At 36.9% G+C, this 22,198-nt stretch overlaps 1 protein-coding gene and 2 long non-coding RNA genes across 3 annotated transcripts in view; 1 reads left to right on the top strand and 2 right to left on the bottom strand.

Moving 5' to 3' along the window:
- LOC102802512 (colorectal mutant cancer protein-like) overlaps positions 1 to 2,042 on the bottom strand; it is a 126,012-nt gene extending 123,970 nt beyond the window's left edge. Inside the window, exon 1 of the mRNA XM_085494591.1 lies at positions 1,689 to 2,042. Coding sequence (XP_085350717.1) covers positions 1,689 to 1,879 — 191 coding nt within the window. The 5' untranslated portion in view covers positions 1,880 to 2,042. The remainder of the gene's footprint in view (positions 1 to 1,688) is intronic.
- A 1,348-nt stretch (positions 2,043 to 3,390) lies between these two features.
- On the top strand, positions 3,391 to 5,647 carry LOC146729862 (uncharacterized). Its single transcript, XR_014927782.1, has 2 exons — positions 3,391 to 3,520; positions 4,265 to 5,647. It is a non-coding gene; the product is annotated as an uncharacterized LOC146729862 (long non-coding RNA).
- A 92-nt stretch (positions 5,648 to 5,739) lies between these two features.
- LOC146729861 (uncharacterized) lies at positions 5,740 to 12,868 on the bottom strand. Its single transcript, XR_014927781.1, has 2 exons — positions 12,819 to 12,868; positions 5,740 to 5,983 (listed from the first exon to the last, which is right to left on the bottom strand). It is a non-coding gene; the product is annotated as an uncharacterized LOC146729861 (long non-coding RNA).
- Between the last annotated feature and the right edge of the window lie 9,330 nt (positions 12,869 to 22,198).

Genomic DNA, 22,198 nt, shown 5'->3' with positions numbered 1-22,198 from the left:
TGTAGTAAATATTTGAAGTTTGAATATTTGGAGCAACAGCAGAGCACGCTGCCCACTGAGGCCAAACAATTTGGTAGGAATGTTTAATAACGCTGATAGACACGTTTATGTTGTTTACGTTTGATGGTCGACTGCGGCTGCCATCCAACAACCACACTAGAGACAACCACACTAGAGACAACCACACTAAATCACACTAGAGACAACCACACTAGAGACAACCACACTAGAGACAACCACACTAAACCACACTAGAGACAACCACACTAGAGACAACCACAATAGAGACAACCACACTAGAGACAACCACACTAGAGACAACCACACTAGAGACAACCACACTAGAGACAACCACAATAGAGACAACCACACTAAACCACACTAGAGACAACCACACTAGAGACAACCACACTAGAGACAACCACACTAAACCACACTAGAGACAACCACAATAGAGACAACCACACTAGAGACAACCACACTAAACCACACTAGAGACAACCACACTAGAGACAACCACACTAGAGACAACCACACTAAACCACACTAGAGACAACCACACTAGAGACAACCACACTAGAGACAACCACACTAGAGACAACCACACTAGAGACAACCACACTAGAGACAACCACACTAGAGACAACCACACTAAACCACACTAAAGACAACCACACTAGAGACAACCACACTAGAGACAACCACAATAGAGACAACCACACTAAACCACACTAGAGACAACCACACTAGAGACAACCACACTAGAGACAACCACAATAGAGACAACCACACTAGAGACAACCACACTAGAGACAACCACACTAGAGACAACCACACTAAACCACACTAGAGACAACCACACTAGAGACAACCACACTAGAGACAACCACACTAAACCACACTAGAGACAACCACACTAGAGACAACCACACACTAGAGACAACCACACTAAACCACACTAGAGACAACCACACTAGAGACAACCACACTAGAGACAACCACACTAGAGACAACCACACTAAACCACACTAGAGACAACCACACTAGAGACAACCACAATAGAGACAACCACACTAAACCACACTAGAGACAACCACAATAGAGACAACCACACTAGAGACAACCACACTAAACCACACTAGAGACAACCACACTAGAGACAACCACACTAGAGACAACCACACTAAACCACACTAGAGACAACCACACTAGAGACAACCACACTAAACCACACTAGAGACAACCACACTAGAGACAACCACACCAGAAACATTTGCTAAACTTGGTTATATTGAGCATTATTTGTCGGTAATTTTTTTGTTTTTGTTTAGAATTGTGCATGACATTACTAAGTGGTGCCGATCGAGATCGTCAAAATGTGACCCTGCAGCTACAAACTTTACGTGTTTTTACCGACTACTCCTGTCGTAAGCATTCACTGGCGCCTGATCGACGACAACAGTAAATGTAAAAAAACAAACCGTCAATGTGAATATATAAAGTTAAGATATTACAAGCTGTCGTTCGAGATATCGAACTGTTGAAGCATACATCTATAAACATACGGGTGCAGATCATAGGTCAAACGGTAACCTGACCAACACAATGTCTACACACTTTGAGTCCACGTTACTGGTAAGAGGGTGCGTCTCAAACCGTCAATCTGTGCCACAGACAATGTAACTTACCCGTCGATGTACCCATCGCCGTCACTATCGCATGTCTGAAAAAGTTTCCTTAGTCGATCTTCGTCACAGGTACTGCTGGCATCGCTGTCCGTAGACGTTGAACTACCTTCTTCACTCGTTGTAGTATGTCGGTTATTTTCCATACTACCGGGCCGTTCTCGTGGCGGATTTAACGGTCTACTGAGCTCCATGGCCGCCTAAATAAGTGAAGGGGTCTCCTGGCACAAATATCTACATCTGAGTTTCCTAATTTGTCGTCAATCGAAGCATTTCGTTCGAAAACTTGACTATTGTATGCTTTGTTCTAGCTATCATATTACGATATCGTGTGTCAGCCGCTCACATTAGGGTCAAAGGTCATGGACGATCCCATATTCACCATCAGTTATAGGGGGGGGATAGACATATAGGCAGGGATCTTCTCGCACCCAACCTTTGAATATCTAACGTTTGGAGACTATGAATCTTTACTATCTCAGCGGTGGATCTAAAAGTAGATGAATGAATTTGTACTGAAAAAAAATCCACTAGAACTATCTTTTATTTGAGACACAATTTAGATAACTAAAGTTTTTTTTTAAAATACATTTATTAAATAATTCTATTAATATTATTTAAATATATTTCGTTTGATATTGCAACTTGAAAATGATGTATCGTAAATCACTCATGCGTTAAATTCTGGCCACGTGGTAGTTACGTGGTGGTCACGTGGTGCTCACGGCATATATAAGATACAAACTTCGAGCACGAACTACCATGAAACCATGAAGTGGTTTTGATTTAATTAATTTCTAACAATTTGACTGCACCTGTGAAAACTATCGTGCGAGATCTCGCGTGATTCGGCAAATGGCAGCGTGATAATTCAGCAATACTAATGCCACGACAGAAAAGTAATGTTTGCACTACTCTCACAGACCATGGAACTATAGTTCCATGCACAGACGGACTGGAACAGGAAGTCTGTAGAAAACAAATGATTTTATCGTTAGCGTGGGGGAAAACAAAGGTGTTAATCCGAGAATGCATTGTCTATTGTTGTTTGTGATCGGTCCTTGCAACGTTTGGGTGGGGACGTGAGAATTTGAGAATTCTGCTTGTCGTTGTAATAGGTTGGAATTTAGTGTACAGACGAATATAAAACAGCTCTACAAAATCTATCTATCAGCTCATGGATCTAAAAAAAGGAGAGTGAACTCCCTTTGATGCTACTGTTACCATGACTTCTGCCGACTATTTGGTCAACAGATAACACTTGACGGGTTTATAGGGGGATTACTGGACGTGAATATTTAATTAGTCATGATCGGACGTTCTCGGATGAGTTCGGTCGTTATTACAAAGCAGGGTGAGGGACGAAAAAAAAATTATAACGACTCAAGTAGGAAAAAAACATGGCCAGAATTACACAGTAACTTCTAAATTGGTGATGTGTAATACACAAGTAATTGTGATGGAATCAATGTAGTGGGGAACAAAGCAATCTGATTAAAATAAGATCCTGGTTGGCTTAACTTTTTTTTTAATTTTTTTTTTTTATTTTTTTTATATATAAATACTATAATTATTATTTATTTTATTTATTTACTATTATTATTATTTATTTTAATTATTTTTGACGTTACAATTATTTTGCTGCAAGAATGGTTTTGTTCGTGAAAGCCACCGGGATCTGAACAACCCGAACTCTCGTTCCAGAACCAGGCAATTTACTCAGCCAATCACAGAGCGTCTTACAAAGCGGTTAAACTCATGTTTTGCGCAAGCGTAGAACTCCAGATGAAAAAATGGCTGATCACACATGTACTGCTGCAGAGGTGAAGTTCGAGGTAGGTTTATGCGTGTTTCGATGAATTTCGTAATTGTTACTGACAAACAATCGTTGTCTCCTTGCATACTTCGCATATTGTCTTGTTTGTAGCTGTTGTCCTGCAGCGTAACTTTGCGTTCGATGGCTACTAGTATTTAGCTTCTCGGATGCGTGCCTTTGCATAACTTGCTGTTAGTTGGTTGACACATGTTAACCCGAAGATTTCAGAACACACTCGCATTTATCTGTTTTATGTGTTTTCGTAACGTCATTCAAGCCAATTTTCGCCTGAGTCACAGCATTTTTAGTATCTTCTACTTTGGTCTACGATATCTATGTATATGAATACATAGTGAACACATTTATTGCAGTATTTGTCATTATTTTGATTTTCGTCAAACGGTCAAATGGCGGTGTTGGCGCCGACAGTGTTGTTGTGAATGTTTCGTAGTTTTTTGTGTGGACATTGCGTTTGAAAATTTGATATACTCACGCAATAACGATTGAAGTCATTTAATATTCAACAGGAAGCTGCAATAGCTTGCATATGTTTTGTCGCAATTGTGGAGATTATTTAAAGATAGACAGTACTGATGTTATGTCATTATTAATTATTTAATGCTTTACAACAATTTGTTCACACTCCTTCCAAGTTTCAAATCCTCAAGCCCCTAAGACAGAGGAAAAATGAATTACCAGTATCTATATTAAAATAAGTGTTGTGTAAACACATATTGAGTATCTTCATTTTTGCTCTTTACAGGGGAAAGATGACTATTGCTCAAAGTAACAAAGGCAGACGCAAGGAGCAGGAATGTGCACTTAGAGAGTATTTTTTCTATTTAAGAGAACTATGATCCTATTTTCCTGATGTGCATTGACCGCAGCAGCATCCAAATTGTTAGTCACAGATCAAGGACACAGGCTCCATTTCAGACTGTAATAATATAAATGTTTGTCCCAAGGCTAATGTTATATATGGTGTTTTGAAAATTGTATGTGATATCCCCTCAACTTTTTACTAGATGGTTGATAAGTTGAGAGAGGAAACTGACCAGTTTCTACGTCTACTGTTTATCACTTGATTATACATCTAGATTATATGATTACTTTGAAGAATATCCTGCCTCAATTTCTTACATTGGGATGTACCACAGCGAAACTGATTCTGTAGTATAAGAGTCTCACTTAAAAGAAATGACGAAAGTGTCACATACAGAGTTGCATATTATTTTTTGTACAACAGCTCTTGGAATGGGTATTAATTGATATGAAAAATTTTCATCATGATATTCATTTGATAATAGAGTTGTATGTACAGGAATTTGGGAGAGATGACAAACCATCTCATTTCGTTATTTTGTATCATACTTAAGAAACACAAATGTATGCAGACGAGTGAAACTTTATGAAGATTTTGCTTCAAGTTTGGAAATAAATCAATTGAAAGACAAAGTATTATTATATCACAGTTGTTGTGATATTTGTGTATCTAAGTGTTCATGTGGACATGGCAAAGATGAGAGTAGTTATATTGAAAGACATCTTATTCATTACTGTGCAGATAGTGATAGTGTTAGCAGTGACAATATAGAGTCTGATGCAATAATTGAGAATAGCTTATCAAGCACTGGTAAAGAGGACTGAATGTGCCATTGATAATAGTGTGAAGTTGGTATAATCAGATTGGCATTTCATTGTCATCTGATTAAAAACATTTGAAGAAGCATTTTCATAATGTTATTCATTGGTGAACGAGAATTGATCACAATTTACAAGTGTGACATGAGAATCTGTATTTGTTATCCAACAGATTCAAACAAATATCTCTGAATGTGAAAATTCTTATTTTGGGGATATTTTTAATCAAATGTTGATACGATGCCAAGTAGATTTTGACAAACTTCAATAATAAATAACTAATTAAATTTGTAAAACCTTTTTTTACCCATTTTTTCCTCAGTATGAGTCAGACATGTTATTTGTGATTGACTACAGAAATTGTAGTTAAAAGCTCTGTCTTGCATATGAATTATTACTTGTAGTACAACATTTTCTTTTATTGGATCTGTCCCCATGCTGGGAATACAAAATGTACATGTACAGAGACATCAGTTATATTATTTTTAATAAATTATTGACAATTGCCAATGTGTCTTAATTGCTGTGAAAACAGTTTTATATTTTGTTCCCTACACACGTTTAGAACTATAAAACCATGTACCTAGGGGGTGATCCTTGTTGACAATACAACTGCATTTTATTTTTTGACCAACAAATTGATTCTAACTGGCTAAAAACAATCATATCAGCTCTGCTGGGCACAGCCAACCATTTTTCAATCCAATAATTTCATCTGTATTCCGGAGAATCTTTTTTCTGGTGTATCCACTGGCAAGGTTTCCAGCTTTATTCAAAAACTCTTTTTTTAAAACCAAAACTACATACGACATAGTAGCTAACAAACAGAAACAATCTGAAACTAAAAGAAACAAAATTAATAATTAGTTCACTCGTATTTACAGCTCCTATTCACGTTACGTCACGATAAATTATTCAATTATAGCGGCAAACACAGGGATTTCGCTGTAGTTTTCCTATTTTCCACGGTTTTCTTCGTGAAATCGACCAATTTCGGACCATCGTCCTCAAAATAATTGATGAAAAAGTTTCGGAACCCTATCAACAGTAGAAACTTGAGGCGAAAATAATGAAATCAAAGAAAGCTTAGAAAGAACTCCCATGTGCTGAGAGTATTGGAGACACATTAAATATAATTCGAAATTACTTAGCTGAAAACTAATTATGCAAATCAGAAAATTAATATGACCAGATTTGAGTGTAAAACTAATGAGGTCTGCGCAATGTAACAGAAAATCTATGTCTCCAAGTTTAATTGAAATGTGATTAGAACCAAAAAATTATGAATTATTATGCTTATTAGGGAATTAATATGAACAGATTTTTACCCCAAACTAATTAGGTTTGTACATTGTCCTAGAGCATCTTTGTACTAAGTTTCATTGAAATGGAATAATTAGTACCGTGAAAACTCTAAAATTTCGACCCCTCTAACAATTCGAACGCCTATTTATTTGCCGGGTTTCGGTGTTTTATTTACCTCCAAATTTTCGACTCCACTAAAAATTGTCGACTCATTCTTATTCGAAAATTGCGACCAGTTTTAGTTTTCCCCCAAACGAAAAAAACCCTGATGTGAGCGTTCAAACGGGACCTTCCTCAAAGGCATGAATCCGGGTTTCTGATTGACTGAGAGATTTTTATTTTATTGGTAACGAAAATATATTCTAAATAAACGAAGTTTCAAATAAAAACGAACACAAAAATCTCAGCATGCTGCGTTTCTGAATTGTTGATTATTACTGTACTCAGTAGTGATTATAATAATGTACACAAAATAAATTTGTTGAATGGTTATGAAATACAAATAAAAGTCAACTTAGTTTCATCGTAAGCGAATGATTCCGGTCTCGTATAAACGTTTGATGCTGTAGGATATTAACCAATCAAAAAGCTGGATGATGCCAACGTGTTCAAATTACCATAGTTTATTTAAATATGTTAATGTTATTGAACGCAATGCGGAAGAGATTGATGTTGTAGTACGATATTTTGGCTTGGATTTTGATGCGAAAACGGCATGATTTTTTTTAAATAAAAAAATTAGTTGTTTTTAAAAAATAAACTGGTCATCTGAAGAATAATTTAACATTGTTCACAGTGATAACAGCTCATTCTCGAAAGGAAGCTTACCCGCTCACGCTAGTCACGATAAAAATAATACACGTGTACTCTTGAATAGACAGACGTCAATGACTACGGTAAAACTTAGACTCTATTTTAGCCGGCAGGATTGATTGAAATGTCCGAAAAATGACGCCAAAATACACCTTAAAAGTCCCATTTTATTTTCTTAAATCCCATTTTATTTTTTAATCCAAGGGCGAATTTACGGCAGAATTTGGTCCCTCAAATAAGGGACACGTGAGCTTTGATTCTAACCGGATACATTGCACTGGGTCGGGGAGATCGTTTGCTAAACTTCCATGTATCTTTTGTCCAATGGGTACCTGTACTTCGAACATTCGCAAGTTTTCCTAGGTAGTGCGAGACAGCTTTGTCTTTTGACCTATTAGTTTTGTGCTGACCTCTTCTCCGCGTCTTGATGTTTTGTTTTGCTTGTCATAATACTCACTGATTGATGACTTTGTTTAGATTTTGAGTTACAACTCGGCCACGACCTTTGCTTTTACCGTGAAACATGAGGAAGTTTACGTCAATTGACGGACATTGCATTTTTTAAAAACTAATGAAGCACACTGTCTATCATCCCCATTTTTTTTTGCTGATTTCTATTCTGAAAAATTCGACCGTCCGAAAATGCACCTTAATTTTGACTCTAAAAACACGTCACATTTCTAACACCAATTATTTAAAACCGGTCGAAATTTTGGAGTTTTTACGGTACTTTAGATATCAGTGTGAAAGCTTAAAATTGGTTAATTATGCAAATTAGGTAATTAATATGTACAGATTTTAACCCACAATTATTCAGGTCTGTCTATTGTCCTACAGCATCCATGTACATTCATTGAAATGCGATGATTAGTACTTGAGATACCCGTGGAAAAGCTGAAAATTAACTAATTATGCAAATTAGGTGATTAATATGCACAAATATTTATCGAAAACAATCAATCTCTGCATAGTCCTTGAGTATGTAAGTACCAAGTTTCATTGAAATGTAATGCTAACTACTTATATCAAATGCTGAAAATTAATTAATTATGCAAATTAGGTAATTAATATGTACTGATATTACCATAAAAACTATCAGGTCTGTGCAGTGTCGTATAACATCTATGTACCAAGTTTCATCAAAATCCAATGAGTGGTTGTTTAGATATCAGTGGAACAGTCATGGAACCACTAAACAATCAATCTCTGCATAGTCCTTGAGTATGTAAGTACCAAGTTTCATTGAAATGTAATGCTAACTACTTATATCAAATGCTGAAAATTAATTAATTATGCAAATTAGGTAATTAATATGTACTGATATTACCATAAAAACTATCAGGTCTGTGCAGTGTCGTATAACATCTATGTACCAAGTTTCATTGAAATGTGATGATTAGTACTTGAGATATCAGTGGAAAAACCGAAAATTGACTAATCATTATGCAAATTAGGTAATTAGTATCCACGGATTATTACCAAAAACTAATCAAAACCTAGCATTAGTTCAGAGCATCTATGTACCAAGTTTCATCAAAATCCAATGAGTGGTTGTTTAGATATCAGTGGAACAGTCATGGAACCACTAAAAAATAGCTAATTATCATGCAAATTAGGTAATTAATATGCACGGATTTTTACCAAAAATTAATCAAATCTGCGCATATGTTCAGAGCATCTATGTACCAAGTTTCATCAAAATCCAATGAGTGGTTCTTTAGATATCAGTGGAACAGTCATAGAACAGTTAAAAATTAGCTAATTATCATGCAAATTAGGTAATTAACGAGCATGGATTTTTACCAAAACCTAATCAAATCTGCGCATTGGCCCAGAGCATCTATGCACCAAGTTTCATCAAAAACCGATGTATGGTTCTTGAGATAGCAGTGGAACAGTCGGACACACATACACACACACATACACACACACATACACACATACAGACAGACACACTAACTGCAAAGACTCCCATTTTGTGCTTCGCACATGGGAGTCAAAAAACTGCTGTTACTGCCCGACCTGAATTCAGGTCGATAAAATAGAGCAACTCGCATAGGATAGAACTGTAGCTCTCTGATTTCGCGTTAACACCACGACGAACAAAATACCCGACAGCGAAACCAAGCGAGCTACAGAACTGCAGTTAAGGTAGCGAGAAGGGAAATTTTCACTTTTTTCTTGATTTTTTAAAAATTGAGAAAACGTTCACTTTAGACCTTGATACATCATCCCAGGTTTACAAAAGATCGAAATTGCGAAATAACGTCGCTCAAATCAGTGTTTTAAAACGCTAGCAGAAAAGACTACAACTGCTGTTTCGTGGATATTTGCATATTGTTTATCTTTGAAAGGGTTTAAATGATAACATCTTATCTGTATACTCTGTTGTTGACGATTCTGATATAACGGGTGATAAGCTTCCAGTCGCAAACAATGCGTGTTTATCTAACGTTTATTGCCAGCATTATTGTCAGTCGAGACATCGTCTTAGAAACATGGTCATACAATACCCATTTCGCCCAACCTTCCGCTTTTACATCGACCGCTTAACGCCTAATTTTCGACCATGCGGTCTTGTCCGACCGGAAACCGACCGCATTTTAATCGCGTTTTTTTTTGGGGGGGGGGTCTCGCTCGCTCATTGAAATCACCGACCGCTCATCCAAACACTGATCACTGGCGCAGGAGTGGTCGAAATGGTGGTGTTGATAGTAAAATGTGAACATACAACTAACTAGTATTAACTATTATTAAATTCTGAACGGCACTTCAAATCTAATAGTTGTATGACACTTGTATCGTGAAAGCAACTGAACTGGGACCTCTTGTTACGTGTTTTGGGTGCTTGTTCTAAATGTAATGTGTTATTTTAATGAGACAGTTACGTGAAAAAAAACATATGTAACTCATTTTGACAGAGCAGAGAAACGACGAAATGTTAATGATTAATTCCAAAAATAACGATACCGAATCCACGTCGGTCCATGTCTGGTAAAATTTGACATTCAATTTCTAAAATTAAGTCACGATCATTGAATGACTTCGGTCTAAACCGTATACGTATACGTAAAATTGTTCCCACAAAAATATTTTCGACTAAAAACGGCCACATGCCCTGAAAAAATCGAACAGAGCTTGACATGTACGAATAATTTATTGGGCTTAAAAATTTAGTTATAGCCATAAATATTTGGTGGCCTGTCGATGAACAATTTCGAAACTCGAGATTCACACGGCTGCGAAAGTAGAACATTCCGGAGGCGGTGAAACGGAAGAGCCAAACTTAACGCATACAAATAGAACGCGTATTTTGATCTCTGTGTGGCCAACCAATGGCTGGATACGAAAACGTTTGCGGTCGTTACGAAAGAACCCCGCGTCCATCGCATGGCGATGCTCTTCGCCCCCTCCGGAATGTTCTACTTTCGCAGCCTAATCGCAGGTTTTTCGAAAAACGTCGAAAAAACATAAGAAGTAGTAGAAATGTTCCTATTTTGGGCGGATTATTGATAGAAAATAATGTCTTAATTACAAAAATGCTGAAAAAACGCGAGTTTTTGCTTTAGTTATTTTTTATCGGCGAAAAACTGCGAACTCGGCAAATTTGGTTGCACAACTTCCCTCTATCCACAGTGGAGGGACTGTGCTCTATCATATACACCCAGCGACACCGATGCCAGCTGACTGTGGGATAAACCAACGGGGATCGATATTCCAAACAAATTATTGAGACACGGTCGACAGACATTCCAAACAATCGAAATTATCACCGAAAGACGAGGTTTTATTTTAGGCTTAAAAATATTTTCTTTCCGTCAGCGCATGCATGGAACTGCCATTTAGCTTCATGGTCCTTCAGCTTGTCTTCGCCTCGGAGGAAAACAACAATAATAATACAAAACACATTGCGAAGACTCAACAATCAGGAAAGAAACCCCAGACAACCATGTCGTACTTGTGTTGAAATACATTTTGTATTTCACGTCAGAATATTGTTTAAAATAAAATATTCAGTCCAAGCCAAATCGAGGCCAAAGGATCAGGTTGCGTGCATATAATTATAGATAGTTAAAACAAAAAGTATTTGAATTTTGTCAGCTGTTCAACATCTATAAAAACCATAAAGACAATTATAAGACAATGTAAACCTCGGAAATTTTTCTGTTAGTCCGAATTTTAAATGTGTGCGAGCGAGTGGTGATATTTTGGGGTTTGCGCGGTCGAAAATAAAGCGGAAATTGTCCGGTCAAATTCAACAAGCGATCAAAAAAGCGAGAAAAAAGGTGATTAGAAAGCGGGAGCGGGCGGGAGGTAGTGTGAAATGAGTACTGCAAATTTGCGCAACTTTCTTTTAAATCGTTTTATTTTTCAAGTCAATATTCTATTTTACTAATAACATGTTTTCTAAAGAAAGAAAGCGTTGACAGATGAGGCAAAGAAAAATCTGCCACTCAGTGTCGCACTCTGACACAGCAATTTTTTTTCAAACATCGGCCATTTTGTTTCACCATGAAAACCGTTTTATTAGATCACTTATCAGAGACTCTTGAAGGATTAGCTTGTTTGTAAACTGTCAGCGTGTACAGTGGGACAGTAATGTTTGTCAGAGGATTATCCCTCGTTGTTCGTTTGCATAACAATGGAAACCCGAACGTTCCTGGAGTGGGGACTCAAATGCCAGCACTTTTCTTCATTTTTCACGCTCGAGCTTGAAATTATTCATTATCTGACACTCTTTATGAGCTCTATGATATCAGTGGTTAATATGTTTGGCCATTTTTAGTGTATATTTATAATAATGCAGCAAATCTACAGTGTTTTATTAACCAAAACTGTTTTTCGCGTTTTCTCGAAATGAAGTTTCGATTGAGTACGACTCATTGGGACCGCCGCCAAATCAAGTGCGTTCGGACTAGGACATTCAAACTCGCAGTTATCGTTCAAAAGATAATGATGGTGCGAAATATGTCTGGGTTTTTAAAGAAAATGCTTTGTCACAGAATAATAGTCTGTTAAAGGTGCCAAGTATGAAATAATTTGAGGACAAAAAAACAAACCTGCATAGAAATCGGAATAATAGGTCTTTTGATTATCGGAGACGCATTTCAATGGACTTGATTACGGACAATGCATGACGTAAATTTCACCAGGAAATTCCGCAGTGTGCTCTCGCAATCAAGGACTTAGTCATTTTTACAAGATTCGCCATTTTTGATGTCACGTGATAATTATGTAAACAATGACTGTCCAGTTTGTGCGAACTTGTACCTCTATACTTAGTCTTTTGAAATATATAAGCTAAATTACTCTTCTGAACAAGACAACAGACAGAGAATGTTTTATTCGAAAACGTCACAAAACCCTTCTCGCTACCTTAACCTCCGACGCAAAATAACAAAAAGTGATTGATTGAGATCCATCATTACGAATGAATACAAACAAAATTGCTTCAATTTTCACAATATCATGTCATACATACACTGTCAGTTGACTAAAGTTGTCTTTCGTTTGTTTTTTTACCAAGAAACGAATCTATAAATACACAATATACTTACCAATAACAACCCCGAAATCTTCACGCTGACGAAAAACAAAATGGCGACCATAACAAAAACACTCGCGTAATCTTACACATGTTACAACGAATTTGATTGGCTGCTGTTTTTCTCGTAAATTGTGAGACTGGAACGAGAGTTCCTATGCGAGTTGTTCAGATCCAGGTGGCTTTCACGAACAAAACCATTCTTGCAGCAAAATAATTGTAACGTTAAAAAATAATTAAAATAAATAATAATAATTATAGTAAATAATTAAAATAAATAATAATAATTATATAAAAAAAAAATTAAAAAAAATTAAGCCAACCAGGATCTTATTTTAATCAGATTGGGAACAAAGTATCGTTAACTTCCAACCCGCCACAATATAACCCCTATCCCTTAATATGAGCTATCAACGCAAATCAAAGCAACGCAACGCATGTCAAATTCAATCGGCGATTGCCGGTTTGGCCGTGATATGCCGTTATTGGCACCTACCCTAGCATGACGTAGAAGAGGTGAGCTTACTATTTAACTAAATTTCGGCGTCCGCGGGAAAAGATTTTACGAAAAAAATAGAATTTACCGGAGCTCAAATTTAACGCGTCGTTTATCCAAACACGGTTACTAAAAAAGACGGTTAGGAAACGAATCATGTTCTTTTCATTGGATGCGTGTCGCGGGTAAACATTTGAAACAAAAGACGTACTAATCTGTGATAAATCATTAACATAAAATGTAGACAGGAAATCACGCAAATATGACGTCATTTCCCCCAGAGTTCATTGCAATCAACAACTGCACGCCATTTTATTGTGTCTCTGTCGATACCTTCAGTAATACTAAAGTGTAAGTTGTTCCAGTGAATCCTGACAAAACCTGTCGCTCGGTTTAAACTCAAAACAAATTTGCCTGTCGTGTATGGCATTTTCGTTTCTAAATAACAAGATCGGCAGAAAACTGAAATAAAAAAACCAACAAAACATGATCAGAAAAAAAGACGTCAAAGAAACCATACAGGTGTTTATATTTCAGCCAGGCGAGAGTTTTAATGAGGAGCCATGATACCACGTACATTTTGTTGGAAATAAACAAAATATGCGATAAGATAACTGAAATGACCCGCACATGCTCTACAAAATGCATGTAAGCTGACCAAATATGCAACAACAGGCCGTTCCATTGAAATTAAGAACGGTTAAAAAGGGTTCGAAAAATTGATTTGGCGAAGAGACTGCTAGACAGTTGTACCGACTGTTGAATGTATTCAAAAATTGTAGCGTTGACTAAAACCACATTTAACGGCACGCTGAATATTGCAACTTGTAAAATTATCCAAAAAAACTGAAACAAGGACAAACAAGAACAATTAAACAGGCATTTTATGAAACTGGCGGAAAATGTTGAATACATTTTCAACAATTTCTACGGCGTCTACTAAAAAAGTGTTACGACTTTGAACAAAATGGCTGATACAGTGACGCGAAAGCAAAACGACAAAAATTACTCTAATAAGCCCCCAAATCGCACACAACCTTCATAAGTACGCACAGTAGTATACTAAAAATTCATTTGGTAGTATTTTTTTTATAATATAATGTATTTTAAAATAGTGACATAGAGATTAGAATTTTCGTTACTTTTTCTTCCGGGACCCAAGCTTACTCTCATGACAACAGTGAAAACGATAAATGACGATTCTCGATTCTGAATGTTTTCACAGTCACAAAGAGTACTTATCCGAAATGTACGTGTGGTTCTTCGTAGAGCTTGTTCACTAAACGTGGATATTCTATCGAAAACGAGCTTAAAATTTCAAATTCGCGGAACATCAAGTGATCGACACAAAAATGAAACAAAATGGTGGACCTTGAAATCTCAAGCAATAGAGATGAACAGAAATGAAAAACGTGATTGTGAATTTGGCTATGGGAGCTCGAACTTCAATTCAAGCTTGTTGGAAAGTACATGGAAAACACTATATATCGGTGGTAATTTTATCGTCTGCGACCAAGTATTTTATTTTAAAATCAATTTCTTGTGAGCAATGTTTTCGACATTACGAGAACCACATACATTGTAATAACTTGCTGAAAACCCGTCCGATTTCCATGACTCAAACGCAGACCTGTAGAACTGACGACACTCTTCCGTAATTACCGCTACGCGCATGTTCACCGACCTTTGACGTAAACTGCGCAGAACAAAAATGATCGTTACACCTCAGGAAGACGGTGATGACTGAATAATCAGTGTGACGGCAGCCGGCAGAAGTCATCGACATGAAAGGCGCGTAAACACAAAAGAATAATCAGCTTAAAACAAAAGACTCAAGTAGGATTAAAACCAGTCCAGTCTCCTTCTTCTCCATGATCAGCTCAAAAATAACCCAATACTTGCACATGAATTACATGACGGGTGATATTGATGATGCTGTCCTGGGGTTGAATGAAATTATTTACAGTGCAGCTGACCTATCATTAAAAACGGGTCCCAATAATAAGAAAAATATGAAAAAAATTTAAAAAAGGTCAGAGAATAAAAAGTGATATGACAAGTCATGTTATATTTTAAGACGTGAGGTTATTGGTATGGGTAAGCTTCTAACTAAGTACCCAGGGAACTCTATGTTAGAAATAGATATTTCCAGTTGAAGAAGGATTATAAAAAAATAGTTAAACGAAAAAAAAGGGATTATAAAGAGGAACTTCTAAATAAAATTATAGAAGTTGAGCAAAATGATCTTGAGGAAATTTGGAATACAATCAAGGAGTTAAAAAATAATAGTGCATTACCCTCCAATAGTGATATCAGTAATAATATTTGTGTAGAAGAATGGGTGAAACATTTCTCAAATCAAAATGTTAAGTACTGCATTGACAGCTCATTAGATACAGAAATAAATGAGTTGGAAAATAATGCAACTAACAATGAATTAAGTAATAATATTAGTACAGATGAAATTATTAAGGCTATTAAACAGCTTAAAAAGAAAAAAATCCGCTGGTAAAGATAAAATCATAAATGAAATGATTATTTATGGTCAATCAGTTCTGTTAGAGCCAATTAAAAAATTGTTCAATGATATTTTTAATGCAAACAAGTTTCCGGATAGTTGGCGTACTAGTACCATTAAACCTATTTTTAAATCGGGTGATAGAAATAACCCAAATATTTATAGAGGGATAGCTCTTTCAAGCTGTTTAGCCAAATTATTTACATCTGTACTAAACAAACGTTTGCATAAATATGTGGAGGCAAACAATATTCTGAGCCCTTGTCAAACTGGATTTAGGCCTGGGTACAGAACAACTGATAACATGTTCATTCTTAAAACTGACATTGACAAATATATCAACAATACCGAGAATAAAAAAAGGGTGGTGGTATTTGTTGCTTTTGTAGATCTTAAAAAAAAACCTTTGATAGTGTATGGCGTAAGGGGCTTTATTATAAAATACTGAAAAACAATATCAATGGTAAATTATATAATATAATTAAAAATATGTATGAAGATGTTAACTATGACATAAAACTAAATAATGGTATTACCAAACAGTTTAAATTACTCAGACGTGTCAGACAAGGTTGTATCATTAGCCCCATATTGTTCAATCTTTTCTTAAATGATTTCCCAGATAAATTGGATGAGACATGTCAGCCTGTTAATCCTTGTCAGTGGTGGAATATTGTATATTGCAATATACATGTTAGTTTTCTTTATTGAAAAATATCACAGCTTCCATGCCCACATGGATTCAACTCATTGTAGTGAATTTTACAGAGCTAAATCAAAAGCAGACCGGCCAAGAGGTACGTAAAGTCGCGATTTGACAACCCGTCAACACCTCGAGTCAGACGGCTGTCACCCTTTGTATCTTAGTAATTGATGGATAGTCTTCGCCAGTCCTTTTACGGCCAAATAAACACAAGGTGCAACGAAACATTAGTTCTTTTACTTACTGGGATGTAACTTTTACTTACTTCTGTTACATCCGAGTTAACGTATACCAATTTCACTATTGTCAAGTAATATGAGAGGGTGCACTAGAAACTAGCTAGGATACTAGTATATACCGGTACATCCCAGTTAACGTATATGCATTCTTTCTACCTTATACTAAAATATGAAGTTACACAGATAGGGGAAATGTCTCATGGCATGGAAAAATAATGCTTTCTATTGTCCATGTTATATTTTATAAATAGTTTGAGTGTTTATGTATTAAAATATGCAATCATAGTACACATGCAAAGTAAACAAAATTATGTGAATTCGCATTGGTGGTGGGAATTTCCATGCCAGTTTATGTTGTGAACAAATATTTTCGTAAATAACACTAATTCTCATTAAAGTGTATCATTTATGCATATAATTACATATCTCATATACTTTGTATCATTTTAATTATACATTGTATTCCCAGACTAACACATACAACATTAGATTCTCAACTCCGATGAAAAGACAAGTTTCTGCCGCGAAAGCCAATCATCGCGAAAGCCAACCATTGCGAAGCTACTAGTTTTGTTGAACAAAAATATGTAGCAAAAATCTTAAAATCCAGTGTTTATGTAGTCCCTGACTGGACACAGTCCGTGGAGTGCTTATGGATTGATACCAGTATCTCAGAAGTTTTGGAAGGGTTTTTCCCAAACTTCGTGCATGGTTGATAAATGTGTACATATGGCGCTAATTTCTTTTTCTGTTCGGATACAAAATGGTCGACTGGCGGCAATATTTAAAGCGGGAGGGTTGTCACCTGCGCATGCGCAGGAATTGAGTTCCAAGCGGTGATAACAACACACGCTAAAAACGCAAAGGCTCACGGGTAGACGCTTGTTTGTAAACAATGATACGCTATGGCCATCTGACGCATGCGCAGGTGCGACTTTCCATTTCAACCCCAAAATAGCCCTGAAACCCTACATTTTACATGTGCACACAAGGCATTTTCTAGTTCCGTTGACCGATTCTGTTCAAACTCGGAATATGGCTGACTGTTGGCATAATGAGGCACATCTATTATTTTTCATTTTTGTCATAATTGGTGACTGGTGGACATTTCGTTCGTCAAACATACTTATTTTTCTTCTAACTTGAGATTGTAATTCTTAAGTTTATTCACATTGTAAAGATGCAATACATTATTTCATGAAGATGCAAGTTAATGTTGGTACTCACTAAAACGAAGGACCGCGAAGGACCGAAGCACAGTCAGCTGGCGCACACGTGATAATAAAATAAAAACGATATTTACTATATGGGGGCCGCCATCTTGAATGACGCATAAAACTAAATAAGAGACAAGTTGTGAAACGCGTTTTTCAGATTCCTACAAATCAGGACAAAAATACCAATCTTTCACAAAAATACGGTCCGTTGGGGTTATATTAAGCCAACCGATAACAAAATTCGGCCGAATTCGTCGTTTTTGTGTGGAAAAATCCCTTGCATACGAACACCTAAAGTGTCTTTGAGCTCTGTTACAGACATTTCTAGATTCTTGGTTTTAAATTCAATTGGTTTACTTTGTGTTACGTTGGTAAGTTATTTCACATAACATCTTAGAACTATTTTACCATTTTAGAGAAGGGGTCCTGAGCCTTCTACACCCACAGACAAACCCATACACACCCTAGATCCAGTACGGAAAAATGTTGTACACAAAAAGAGACAAGATTGTACGTATCTTAGCATTATTGTCTAAGCATTTTAAAGTAGAATGAGTTTGTTCGCTCTTCGCAGATGTTAGCGCACATAAAAGTGACACGATTTCATGTCGAAATCTGTCTACAATTATTCATTTTAGTATTAGTCAATTTTGTATTATGTAATTTTATTTCTGTACAGGGCCTCATCCCATTGTAGAAAATGTAATGGGTAGAAAAGTGCATAGCACGTTTTTACAAACAATACAACATCCATACAAACATATGGTACTAAGTTAAGCTGGATACATATTCATCTCGTCGCTTGAAAACTTTCAAAAGATACAGAGCTAGTTGATAAATGATGTGACAGTTTGTGTAGCGACGAAGTAATCCCAGACCGTCAGTATTTGCATAGGGTTATTGACAAAAGATCAGCTTTTAGATCATTATAAAACGTACATATAAAAACGAAGTGAATTTCATTTTCTACCATTTTCTAAAAATTCATTTATCTAACTGTATTGTTGTGTGTCTGCCTAATTCAACATTATGTTTATGACCAAAACAGAGAAAACTCGTCAATATATATTTTCGTCTATAATTGCTTGCCAATAAATCTCCGAGGTTATAGTACTACTTTGATTTTCCCGAAAAAACAACAGCCTGGATGATTGTGAAATTGAGGCATGCCATTCTTGCTAACAACTATTGTTTATTCTTCGAGTAAATATCTCTAGGACATTTGCAGTATCTCCAAATTGTTTTTCAAACCAGACAATGCCGAAACCATATTTGAACAGGAGATTTTTAAGTGGGTTTCCCAAGTAAGTCTGCCGGTCTCGTTTAATCGTTTAAGCATGACATAACATGTTTTGGGGTTCCAGCTATTTTTAACTACAAGTAGTTTTAACCAATATGATTAATACAACGCTTGAAATAACCCCAGCATAATGCCAGCCTTCCACATTCGTCCAACAACGCTACATTGTTTGTACAACTATTGATGCTAAGTAAGAAATAGCTGGCACAAGAATTGCATCCAACAAATTAAATTCACTAACCAATGGCATACCACCAAGTTTCTTACAGTATGTAATTTGTTTAGTTCACTGTAAATCTGTTTTTAGTGGGTTGTAAAATAATATTCATATAGTGGCAGTTTAGCAGCAGTCCCAATAGACTTCAATGAATACATCTTCTTTTTATGAACCCACTAAAAATATAGTAAATTTTCTTAGACATCAAAAAAAACAACGTGTAAACAAAATAATAGTTTCAGTGCTGAAGCAACACTGTGGGGTACATTGTTGGCTCAAGAAGCTCTTCGACTTATACAACTCGTGATGATAAATCTTTTGCCTTTTTTATAATGATCTGTTCAACCCGTAGATGTACACTATTGTCCAATAACACATGCTACACGTACTAATACAATAAGTTGACTACATTTGGCTGATACAAAACAGTATATATGCCATCATTAACTTGAAGAATACAAAATTAATGAACCAAACTAGGAAAGTATAGTGCCATGTTGTCTTGTCAATCCCGTTCGATCCCCACACTTTACTAACTGAGCGAACACTAGCACAAGACAAACGGCCCTATTCAGGACCACCACATCATTCAGAGAGTGACTACCATTACATTATTGTTTCAATGTTGTTTTAATATTTAATATCAGCTGCTTGAACGCGATCTTCGTTACATCATCGCGGAATCACAGAATAAAAGCTGATACTGATGTTGAGCTGAGATGGCATAACTTCACAATTGACATGTAAATCCGTTACCACCAAAATGCTCATTACTACGCAATTTCGGTTGCGTCTGATAGTTTAAACGGTCATAATTATTTTAATTAATAATGTTTGTTTTATTATATTCTAATCTACGATCATAAATCTATTCACATCCCAAATTTAGGCGGTTCGAACGAATCCCCCGACCCCCCAAACTACGGGGCTGATTATCGTGTTTAAGACCGTGTTGATTGGTGATTCGCCGAAGTAATAATAATATTAGAATAATAATATTAATAGTATCGTATACTGCAAAGTAGTGGCAAAGTACTGCAAAGTAGTGGCAAAGCACGGCAAAGTACTGCAATGTAGTGGCAAAGTACGGCAAAGTAGTGACAAAGTACGGCAAAGTAGTGGCAAAGTACGGCAAAGTACTGCAAAGTAGAGGCAAAGTACTGAAAAGTAGTGGCAAAGTACGGCAAAGTAGTGACAATGTACGGCAAAGTAGTCGAAAGTACGGCAAGTAGTGGAAAAGTACGGCAAAGTAGTGGCAATTGAAAGTACGGCAAAATAGTGGCAAAGTACGGCAAAGTACTGCAAAGTAGTGGCAAAGTACGGCAAAATAGTGGCAAAGTACGGCAAAGTAGTGACAATGTACGGCAAAGTAGTCGAAAGTACGGCAAGTAGTGGAAAAGTACGGCAAAGTAGTGGCAATTGAAAGTACGGCAAAGTAGTGGCAAAGTACGGCAAAGTACTGCAAAGTAGTGGCAAAGTACGGCAAAATAGTGACAAAGTACGGTAAAGTAGTGGCAAAGTACGGCAAATTACTGCAAAGTAGTGGCAAACTACTGCAAAGTAGTGGCAAAGTACGGCAAAGTAGTTGCAAAGTACAACAAAGTATTGCAAAGTAGTGGCAAAGTACGGCAAAGTAGTGGCAAAGTACGGCAAAGTAGAGGCAAAGTAGTGGCAAAGCACGGCAAAGTACTGCAAAGTGTTGCAAAGTACGGCAACGTAGTGGCAAAGTACGGCAAAGTACGGCAAAGTAGTGGCAAAATACGGCAAAGCAGTGGCAAAGTACGACAAAGCAGTGGCAAAGTACGGCACAGTAATGGCAATTGAAAGTACGGCAAAGTAGTGGCAAAGTACGGCAAAGTAGTGGCAAAGTACTGCAAAGTAGTGGCAAAGTACGGCAATAAAGTGGCAAAGTACGGCAAAGTACTGAAAAGTAGTGGAAAAGTAGTGCAAAGTAGTGAAAAAGTACGGCAAAGTAGTGGCAAAGTACTGCAAAGTAGTGGCAAAGTAGCGGCAAAGTACGGCCAAGCACTGCAAAGTGGTGGCAAAGTAGAGGCAAAGCATGGCAAAGTACGGCAAAGTAGTGGCAAAGTACGGCAAAGTAGTGGCAAAGTACGGCAAAGTACGGCAAAGTAGTAGCAAAGTACGGCAAAGTAGTGACAACGTACGGCAAAGTAGTGGTAAAGTAAGGCAAAGTACGGCAAAGTAGTAGCAAAGTACGGCAAAGTGGTGGCAAAGTACGGCAAAGTAGTGGCAAAGTACTGTAAAGTAGTGGCAAAGTACGGCAAAGTAGTGGGAAGTACGGCAAGTAGTGGCAAAGTACTGCAAAGTAGTGGCAAAGTACGGCAAAGTAGTGGGAAGTACGGCAAGTAGTGGCAAAGTACGGCAAAGTAGTGGCATTTGAAAGTACGGCAAAGTAGTGGCAAAGTACTGCAAAGTAGTGGCAAAGTATTGCAAAGTAGTGGCAAAGTACGGCAAAGTAGTGGCAAAGTACGGCAAAGTACTGCAAAGTAGTGGCAAAATACTGCAAAGTAGTGGCTAAGTACAGCAAACTAGTGGCAAAGTGGTGGCAAAATGCTGCAAAGCAGTGGCAAAGTACGGCAAAGTAGTGGCAAAGTACGGCAAAGTAGTGGCAAAGCACTGCAAAGCAGTAGCAAAGTACGGCAAAGCAGAGGCAAAGTACGGCAAAGTAGTGGAAAGTACGGC

Source organism: Saccoglossus kowalevskii, chromosome 20 (genome assembly GCF_978046115.1).
Source record: "Saccoglossus kowalevskii chromosome 20, keSacKowa6.1, whole genome shotgun sequence".
Classification (NCBI taxonomy): domain Eukaryota; kingdom Metazoa; phylum Hemichordata; class Enteropneusta; family Harrimaniidae; genus Saccoglossus; species Saccoglossus kowalevskii.
Note: the sequence above shows the minus strand (reverse complement) of the source record. Positions and strands in the feature narration are given on the sequence as shown.